The sequence below is a fragment of the Triticum aestivum genome, chromosome 1A (assembly GCF_018294505.1).
Source record: "Triticum aestivum cultivar Chinese Spring chromosome 1A, IWGSC CS RefSeq v2.1, whole genome shotgun sequence".
Classification (NCBI taxonomy): Eukaryota; Viridiplantae; Streptophyta; class Magnoliopsida; order Poales; family Poaceae; genus Triticum; species Triticum aestivum.
The window spans coordinates 560,670,976-560,681,633 of NC_057794.1; the positions used below are offsets into that span (position 1 = coordinate 560,670,976).

The window sequence follows — 10,658 nt, forward strand, 5'->3', positions numbered from 1 at the left end:
ACCCCCTACGGCAGCGCGCCACTAGTGTCTAGATATGGGGCTCCGTGCTCCGCCCAGATTCTCAAGCTTGTCCAGGTAGGAGTACCTCTTGGTGCCGATCTTGGAGACCTTGCTCAGCTTCTTGCCCTGGGGATCCTGTGATTCTAGTATCATGGTCTCGATGGTGCCGTCCCGAGGCCCCACGAGGTCGAACAATGTCGAGTTAACCGGCTCCATTCTTCCCAGCCTCCCCATCTCGTCCTTGGCGTCTTGGACCACCGTGTCCGTGTCATCGGATGTCAAGCTCGGCATCCGCAACGAGTCCCCTTGCTTGGGGTCTTGGGTGAGGGAGTCGGCGTGGAGAACGTCCTCGATGCGGGACATTACGGTGTAGGCTAGGCTCTCGAGCGTCCTTGAGTAGCTCTCCAGAATGGCACTCCCAACATCCTGCAAAAACAACACGTACGGAAACACAAATGTATGTAGTTGGCATTATATATAGTAATGAAAAGGTACTCCTTTTCTAAAAAAGAGTAATGAAAAGGCACTGTAGCAATTCCGAAAACAAAGTGAGAATTGTGGGTACCCTGTTGTATTGGATTTTGCTGATGTCCAGAGCTGATTGGGAAATCCCTGGAAACCTGTGCTTGAGTAGGAGAAGAACGTTCTCCGCCCTCCCCTCGAATCGGCCCCGCTTCTCGTGGCTAACGCCATGGCCCCACTTGCCATCCCTCTGCATTTTCTTCTGCCAAATGACGACCGACGCTTCAATCCGGTTCTTCAGATCGACAATGTTGTACTCGTTCGACAGGTCAACCGTTGCTATGAGTTCTTCGGGGTTGAAATAATCGTCGGTTATAAGCTTGTACATCGAGTCCCCAAGGGTGGATTTCCCATTCTACAAAGCATAAGAGTAAGAGGATATTGTCATGTGAGATCTCAGTAATGTAGTCAAGTAAGTTAAATGTGATTGTTGTATAATAACGTCCTTGTGTTCTTATGGATCACCTTAGGCAGAGACTCCATGTATGCTTCTGGAACATCCATCTCCATGATAACATTAGCATTGATGGCCATTGTTGCCTTCAAGACTTGGTTGACGAGCTCCTTCTGGTGCTGAAGCCATCTCCTCGTGGAGTCTGACAGACCCTCGGGAGGGACCTTGACCGTCGGGAGCCACCATTTGTCACTCTGCTCCGCCGCGTCGCCCTTCTCGGATTCATTGTCATTTTTCTTCACATACCAAAACTCCTGCTTGTCGCCGAAACTATCGAGATAGTCCTGTTCGACAGCAGAAATGCGCAACGGTAACAAATTAGCAACTCAGCTATCTTCACATCAATCTCGTAAACAATTCAGAGAAGGGTGTGGAATTCTATATTACAAGGAGCATTCCGTCAAGCTTGCGCAATGCCGGGATGTTCATCAGCAGATCTCTGCGTTGCTGAGTTATCATAACCTGCTTGTCGAAAAAGAATAAAAATGTACTATTGTAATTAGTTGTAAACTTGTAATTCGATTTGCATAACGAGGTTGCATAGTACAGGCCCTAAGCAAGGCAAAAAAAAAAGTGTGACCGCCTAAGGCTCCAGTAGGCACAACCCACATTGTACGTCTTTACTAACCAATTTATTTTTCTTTGTAGGACCCTAACCACATTGTACAATCATGTTTTTTTTTGAAAAGGAGGAATACCCCCGGCCTCTGCATCTCTTGATGCACACAACCATATATAAACAAGCACGTGTAATGAAAACAGGGGTAGGGGTTTGTTTCTGACCTCCATGGTGCTGCCATCCTCAACCACCTGGCGTGAAGGAACGAACTCGACGATGAAATCGGTGACAGAGAGAAGCCAGTCGATCTCCTTTGTCCACCGAGCCTTCGGCTCAGGGGCCATCGGTTGGAGACGCCGCTGCTCACCGAACACGGAAGCTGCAACAGCGTGCCACCACGAGAAAGGATACATAAGCGGTAAGATTTTCCACAAGAAACCAAGCACGAATTGAAATGATTTGAAATCCATAAATCATGCATCAAGCACGTGATAGGGCTAGGGCTCCCGATTTAGTCGTGCATGTACTCATTCGCGGGGTCGAAGATTGTCTCGTGTACAAATAAGTGTTTTCTCTAATGTCCACTAATTTATTTTGAGGATTAAAATCATTTAACCAATTACTTTCGTTTGGATTTTGTGGTGACAAGTACTCTCATTTCTGAGACCCATTTTTTCACACACCAAAAATTCCATTAATTTAGCGCGCACTACAGGCCTTTGAAACATGAGGGTAGGGGAGTGATTACCTGCTATATTGGCGGTGGCACAAAATGGAAAGAATTGAAAGGAAAGGGAGTGATTACCTGCAAGATTGGTGATGGCGTTGGAGAGAGCGAGAGCCGAGGAGACCCCTTTGCCGGTGCCGGACATGTCCTCCCCCAGCAGCAGCTTGGAGAACTTCTCCTTCACCATGTCCGTGTCTGCAATTGGAATGGATCGGCCACCGGAGCAAATCATTCGTGGAACAAGACCGGGACGATCATCCGCATTCACCGGGACGCTAGCTTAGAGATGAAGAGCGGCGACGAACCTGAAGGCGGGCCCTCGGGCCGTGGAGGGGGCTTCTGGGGCGGCGCGGCGGACGTGGACGGCCTTGGCCCGTCGGAAGGGCCGCCGGCGAGCGGCGGCGGGATGAGGTCGACCGAAAGCTTGCCCCTGGACCCGCAGCTGCTCCTGGAGAGCATCCGCCTGGCGCACGGCAGCGTCTGGGCCTTGGACGAGGGCTCCATCGTGGGGCTCCCCGGGTCGAGGGCCACGTCCTCCGACGAGACCGAGGAGAGCGGCGAGGAGGGCGTGGACGACGCCTTCCCGGACTTGCGCCGCCTGAAGGAGAACCTGGAGTCGCGGCCGTGCCCGGTCTTGAGGAACGGCGGCGCCATCACGCGCTCATCGCAGGCATGCACGGGTCAGCACCGCATCCCGCGGGCACGCGCGCACGTACCCGTACGCCGACGTGCGGCGGGCCGGCCGAGGTCAGAAGGGGAGAAAGAAACACCGGCCGTCCGTCCGTCCGTCCGTCCGTCCGACCTCGCGCCCCCGCGCGCGAGAGAGAGATGGGAGGAGGGATGCCCGGTGGCTGGCGGGCGCGCGTGGCTGGCTGGCTGGCTGGCTAGATTCGGGGCGGGGGAGACGGTTTTGCGAGGGAGGCGAGGAGAGGAAAGAGGGGTGGGGAGGGACGTGTCTGTGGATGGATGGCGCGAGCTGCAGCCGCGCCGCGGGAAATGGGTCCGTTTTGTGTGTGTCGTCCAGCCCAGGTCGGCCACGCTCCCTCCCTCCAAACATGGGCAATGGGAGTGGTTTATCGTTGGAGATGTTGTACCACGCTGCTATTTTTAATCTCACTCGCCCGTGGTTACTTTTCTCCATCTCGGTTGGTGGTTAATTACCACGTGCTACTCTTAGGAGTACAGCCTAACAGTAACAGTACTTGGGATCACCAAAATCATGGTGAATCATAATAGCTCAGCCTAAGCAGTAGTACTTGGGATGTCCCCTGGCGGCTCCCGTCTAGGGTTTGAGATACCTCCGGTGGCGACACCGTGAGGCTGTTCCGGACTCTACCACCAATCCCGATCCTCCCCGACTTGGTACTCGGGTTGATTAAGGGGATAGCCTCGCTATCTACCCGGCCTTGGTCCCTGTCTTGGGTTGCTAGGGTTTTGGTGGATCGGAAAACGCATCTCGCTAGGGTTTGGCTATGGCAGGATCGGGCTCGCAATCGTCAGCGGGAAGTGTGGCCCCTGGGGGGAAACCCATCGGGGTTGAAGAGATGATCGGAAAACTCAAGTTGCAAGAGCGGGAGGAAGACGATCTGATCTTTGAAGAGGACTTCCCGGATGAGATCGAGGAAGTGGAGTTCATGGCGCTGGCGACGGTGCATACGAACAAGCCCTTCAGCAGGGGGTCGTTCTATGATACGACGAGGCTCGCTTGGAGCCTAGCGCGGGGTGTAACTTTCAAACCATTAGGTGAGAATCTATTCTCTCTGACGGTGAACTGTTTGGGAGATTGGAAGAGGGTCACGGAGGAGGGGCCGTGGCTGTTTCGTGATCATGGAGTGCTAATTGAGAAGTATGATGGATATACCAGATATGATGAGGTCGTGCTGGATAAACTGGCAGTTTGGATTCAGATTGTTGATCTCCCTCCGCTCTACAGGAAGGATAACGTTGTTCGGTCGCTGGAAAAAGGTAGGAACGATGGAGAAGGTAATGCTAAATCCCAGATGGGGTGAGGGAAGGATTGTAAGGATCAGAGTTAAGCTTGACTTTAATGAACCACTGATGAGATATGTCTCTATCACAAAGGACGGGAAGAAGGTGTATTACTCGGTGTTATACGAGAAGATGCTAGTTTTCTGCTATGTGTGTGGCTATATGGGTCATACATACCTCGAGCATGGTAATGGGAAGCATGATCTGCAGACTATGGAGTGGGGAGAATTCATATTAGCACCTCGCCCAGGAGAAAGGAGGCAAACAGGTCAAAACTCGAGGGGGAGGCAGAAAGAGAGGACTACCACTGGGGGCCTGAGGAGGACTAATGGCCCGGAGGATGATGGTCTGAAAGACACTGCTACTAGTCCTATCAAATCCATTAGCGGGACGATTGGGGACAAATTCTCTGGACGTAAGAGGCTCACTTATGAGGAGGTAAACACGGATCTAGCAGCTCCTGCAGCGATGCTGCCAGCACAAACACAGGAGAGCCCGATAGCTATGTCGACTACGCTAGTGGTCCACTCACAAGGCATGCAGGTCACGAAGAAGGAAGATGAGGATGGTGACACTTCATCGCACGATTCGAAGAGATCGAAGAAGGACAACTTGGCTGTGATGGAGGCCAGCCACAATTTATCGGCGAGCTCCGAGAAGGGGCTCGACAGGTCGCAATGAAAATCATCGTGTGGAACTGTCATGGGATGCGTAAACCTGCGACAGTTCGGGCGCTCTTGGGGATCCAAGAGCGAATAAACCCAGATGTGTTGTTCCTGTCTGAAACACACATGGATAAGGCTAAGGCAGGGAAACTAAGAAGGAGGTTAGGGTATGATGAGATGGAAGTTTTGGAAAGTGACGGCAGAAGTGGAGGATTGACCATGCTTTGGCAATCTAGCTTGGGAGTCTCTTCTCGGGCTGTTCATGCAAACTATATAGATATACAAATAAAGGAGGTGACACCTGCGGGATGGCGCTTCACAGGTTTCTACGGCAAGCCAAGTAGTGACCGTAAATACCTGTCGTGGGAATATTTGCGTGGTCTGCACACATTGGCTGATCTGCCATGGATAGTGGGAGGAGACTTTGATGAAAATTTGCAAGCTCATGAGAAAGAAGGGGGGCGGCACGCCCCCAATGATGTATGCAGGCTTTTAGCAATGCGCTGAGCGATTGCGGGCTTGACGATCTCGGTTATTCGGGAGACATTTTCAGCTGGCGTAGAGGCCGAATTTGGGAGCGATTTGACAGAGCTGTCTCGAGTAGCTCTTGGGCTGATCTATTCCTAGCCTATGGTGTTTCTAATGAACCGTTTAATAAATCAGATCACCGGTCGATCCTAATTGATACTGATTTCCAGCAAGGCATACAACCAAGGGGTTCGCCGGGACCGAGGAAATTTGAAGCAAGGTGGCTTGCGGAGGAAGATGTGGAGGTGATAGTTCAAGCGGCCTGGGATAGAGCAAAAGCCAGGGGGACCGAGCCTTACTCACAAGTGACAGGGGAGATACATGCTGCTTTGCGCACTTGGGATAAAGAGTCTCTAAAAGGCCAGCGAACCCGGCTAAGGAAACTTCAGAAAGAGCTGAATGAGGTGCTGTCGGGCCCGCTGTCGGACGAGGCTATGGCTCGACAACATGAACTCCACCTGCAGATCGAGAACCTACTTGAACAAGAAGAGATATACTGGATGCAGCGAGGACGAGCTGGTTGGCTCTGCCGTGGCGATCAAAACACGGATTTCTTTCACCGTGCAGCCACGGGGAGGCGCAAGAAGAACTTTATCAAGAAATTGAAAGGAGAATCGGGGGACTGGATCGAGGATGAGGACCAACTTAAGGGGCATGTGGTGCGCTATTTTGGTGGACTGTTTTCCTCCGAAGTGCAAGACCCGGACCAAAGTGTCTTGGACAAGGTAAAAGCCAGGGTATCTGCTGAGATGAATGAGGACCTGGTGAAGCCCTATACCCGAGAGGAAGTTAAAGGAGCATTGTATAATATTGGTGACCTCAAGGCACCGGGCCCTGATGGGTTGCATGCGGTGTTTTATAAGAGATTCTGGCACATAATTGGCGATGATTTAATTGATGAAGTATTGTTGACAGTAAATAACAGGAAGATACAAGAAGGATGGAACAACACTACAATTGTTCTTATCCCAAAGGTGGAGAACCCGGAGGTTCAAAACTGCTATCAAACATGCTAAAAAATTTGTTGCCTGAGATTATTTCCCCTAATCAAAGTGCCTTTGTCCCCGAGCGTTTGATCACGGACAACTTCTTAGTGGCTTTTGAATCTTATCATGCTATCAAGAGGAAGAGAACGGGAAAGTTTGGAATATGTCCGGTAAAACTTGACATGCATAAGGCCTATGATAGGGTCTAGTGGGTTTTTCTTGAGAGAATCATGCTTCGGCTGGGCTTCACACCAGATTGGGTTGCTCCCATTATGGAGTGTGTAAGGTCAGTGAAGTACCAAGTTTGTTCTAACAACTCTCTCACAGATTTTTTTGTCCCTTCGCGAGGTCTACGCCAAGGAGACCCGCTATCACCTTACTTGTTCCTAACTTGTGTGGAGGGCCTCTCAAGTTTGCTTAATCACGAGGAGGAGATTGGTGATCTTATAGGAGTGAGAGTATGCCGGGATGCACCGGCTGTTTCTCATCTTCTCTTCGCAGATGACTTCCTCATTTTGATGCGAGCAGATGCTAGCAACTCCACGAGCCTTCGCCACACCCTTGATGATTACTGTGTTGCCTCGGGCCAATTGGTAAGTGAGGCCAAATCGAGCATTTTCTTCAGCCCTTGTACTACGGTAGAAGTAAGGGCGGAGGTGTGCACTACTCTGAATATCATGGCAGATGCTATAACGGACAAGTATTTGGGGTTGCCCCCGATTGTTAGGGTAGAGAGAATTGATTGTTTCCAACATATTGTGGATAGAATTCTGAATAGGATCGGAGGATGGAAGGAGAAGATGCTCCCTTTTGGAGGAAAAGAAGTGTTGTTGAAGGCTGTCATACAAGCCATTCCTTCATATGCCATGCTAGTCTTTAAGCTTCCAAAACAAATTTGTAATGCGATAACAACCGCTATGTCACAGTACTGGTGGGGGGATGAGGAGAAGAAGCACATGCATTGGTTCGCGTAGTGGAAGATGTGCATGCCAAAGAGCAATGGAGGTATGGGTTTCAGAGATGTTCACTGTTTTAACTTGGCCCTCCTAGCTAAACAGTGCTGGAGATTGTTAGCAGAACCAGATTCCTTGTGTGCCAGAGTATTGAGGGCAAAATATTTTCCGAATGGAGACCTACTGAATTGCCCCCTCAAGAAAGGGAGTTCTTACACTTGGCAGAGCTTGTGGAGTGGTGTTCAGACCTTCAAAAAAGGATACATATGGAGAGTGGGAGATGGCACACAAATAAACGTATGTGATGATCCTTGGGTGGCTAGCAGCCCAAACAGGAAGGTAATGACTCCACGAGGTAATATCGTTCTCACTAAAGTTTCTAAGTTGATTAACATGGAGAATCGGTGCTGGGATGAAGAACTTATCAGACATATCTTTTGGCCCATTGACACAAATCGTATTCTGAATATACCCCTTGCAACGGGGATGATGGGGGATTTTGTTTCATGGCACTATAATAAAACTTTCGGTCAAGACGGCTTACCATATGGAGTGGGATCACCAACATGGATGAAAGTTGAGACAAACACATTCAGTATTGTCCTCAAGTACTAGTCCAGTCTGGCGCATTCTATGGAAGCTGCGAGTACCGGAAAAAATTAAAGTGCACGTGTGGCGAGCTTTGTATGGAGCAATCCCTTGCCGGGGTGTTTTGGCAAATCGACAAATGATTACAACTTTGGACTGCCCAATCTATGAGTCAGACTGTGAGAGTGTTCGCCATGCATTCTTCAGTTGCCACAGGGTGCAGGATATTTGGACAAAGCTTGGCCTGAGTTCTACTATAAACGAACTATGTGAAATTGAGTCGGAAGGAGCGTCGGTTCTAGGATATTTGTTGTTGATGCCCAATGGCACTGTCCCGTCGCTTCCGAATGTATCCAGGAAGGAGCTAGTGGCGGTCGCCATGCAGTACATATGGTGGGAACGCCGGAGATTCACCCATGGTGAGACCATTCAGGAGCCTGCTCGCTCGGCCCAGGCTATTGCAACGCTGACCAAGAATTTCATGAGAGCTAAAAAGCAATGAGGAGGGCGGATCTAGAGGCATGGATGGACAAGACCAGCTGAAGGATTCGTCAGTTTAAATGTTGATGCCTCTTTTGATGCAGATAGCGGCACCGGTGGAACGGGTGCCATTATACGGGACTCCACGGGTGTGTTCATTGCGGCATCGGCATGCAACGTTCCCTTTGTCGAGGACGCAGCAATTGCGGAGGCTAGAGGCCTCAAGGACGGGCTAATCCTCGCGAACAATATTGGATGCAACAAGGTGGAGATCCGAGCTGATTGTATGGAGGTGATTGAAATCATGCAACATGGAGGGAATTCCTTTGGTCCAGCTGCAACCATCTATGAGGAATGTACCTTCTTATGTCGTAATTTTATTTATGTTTCTTTCTATCATTGCCCTAGGGAGGCCAATATGGCGACAGATTTGCTGGCTACAAAGTCGAAGCACTCGAGAACTATTGTATGGCAGAACGAGGCTCCAGACTTTTTGCTTGATGTACTCTCAAATGATGTAGCCCTTTTCCCACAAGAAATATAAACCGCCATGATAGCTTTTCCCTCAAAAAAAAAACAGTAGTACTTGGGATCACATCCATGCCCCCTCCCCCCAGCACTCGAAGAAAACCTATGTCCAGTTCCTCGGATTAGATGGCAACAGGGTCACAGCGTTGTTTCCTTTCATCAAGGCATTGTCTTAGTTGCTCGCGGCGTCACCAGTATATTAAAATAGGAGATGTTGGATGTCGTGTTAGTTTAGGTTGTTTCTCGAGACGTATGTCCCAATGTACGACACCGTTATCACTACCTCTATGGCTTCTTCCTCCGACCCGCCCAGGTCCTGTAACTCACTTGCCGACCTTCTACGTGCTTCCTTCATGACTTCTTCCTCCAGCCTGGACGGGTCTTGCAATCTACTTCCCGACTCTTCTAGGCGCTTAGAGAAACTCCAATGCGCCGACACATTATGCCCACGTGCGTCCGTTTGAATCGAAACGGACACCAAATGCAGCCCAATGCGCCAACGTAAATGGACGAGTGTCTGTTTTTGTCCACCCGCGACCCATTTCCAACCCAAATCCGAGTCGGAGTTTGCGTCAGTGCAGATGATACGTCTCCAACGTATCTATAATTTTTTATTGTTCCATGCTATTATATTATCTGTTTTGGATGTTTATGGGCTTTACTTTACACTTTTATATTATTTTTGGGACTAACCTATTAACCCAAAGCCCAGTGTCGGTTCCTGTTTTTCCCTTGTTTCAGTGTTTCGAAGAAAAGGAATATCAAACGGAGTCCAAACGGAATGAAACCTTTGGGAGCGTGATTTTTTGAACGAATGTGATTCAGGAGACTTGGACTTGAAGTCAAGGAAGCTTCAAGGTGGCCACGAGGCAGGGAGGCGCGCCTGCCCCCTGGGTGGGCCCCTCGTAGCTCCCCTGATTGACTTCTTTCGCCTATATATGTCCATATACCCTAAAAACATCAGAGAACAGAATAGATCGGGAGTTCCGCTGCCAGAAGCCTCCGTAGCCACCGAAAACCAATCTAGACCCGTTCCGGCACCCTGCCGGAGGGGGGAACCCCTCTCTGGTGGCCATCTTCATCATCCCGGCGCTCTCCATGATGAGGAGGGAGTAGTCCACCCTCGGGGCCGAGGGTATGTACCGGTAGCTATGTGTTTGATCTCTCTCTTGTGTTCTTGAGGTGGTACGATCTTGATGTATCGCGAGCTTTGCTATTGTATTTGGATCTTATGATGTTTCTCCCCCTCTACTCTCTTGTGATGAATTGAGTTTTCCCTTTGAAGTTATCTTATCGGATTGAGTCTTTAAGGATTTGAGAACACTTGATGTATGTCTTGCATGTGCTTATCTGTGGTGAAAATGGGATATCACGTGATCCACTTGATGTATGTTTGGTGATGAACTTGCGAGTTTCGTGACCTCGTGAACTTATGCATAGGGGTTGGCACACGTTTTCGTCTTGACTCTCCGATAGAAACTTTGGGGCACTCTTTGAAGTTCTTTGTGTTGGTTGAATAGATGAATCTGAGATTGTGTGATGCATATCATATAATCATACCCACGGATACTTGAGGTGACATTGGAGTATCTAGGTGACATTAGGGTTTTGGTTGATTTATGTCTTAAGGTGTTATTCTAGTACGAACTCTAGGATAGATTGAACGGAAAGAATAGCTT

General features: G+C 49.6%; 1 protein-coding gene across 1 annotated transcript; it reads right to left on the reverse strand.

Moving 5' to 3' along the window:
- Window positions 1–21: 21 nt before the first annotated feature.
- LOC123181233 (rop guanine nucleotide exchange factor 9) lies at window positions 22–3,024 on the reverse strand. Its single transcript, XM_044593492.1, has 7 exons — window positions 2,568–3,024; window positions 2,341–2,457; window positions 1,760–1,914; window positions 1,364–1,438; window positions 988–1,260; window positions 566–877; window positions 22–426 (listed from the first exon to the last, which is right to left on the reverse strand). The coding sequence occupies exons 1-7, from the start codon at window positions 2,914–2,916 to the stop codon at window positions 22–24; spliced, it is 1,686 nt and encodes a 561-aa protein (XP_044449427.1). The 5' UTR covers window positions 2,917–3,024.
- Between the last annotated feature and the right edge of the window lie 7,634 nt (window positions 3,025–10,658).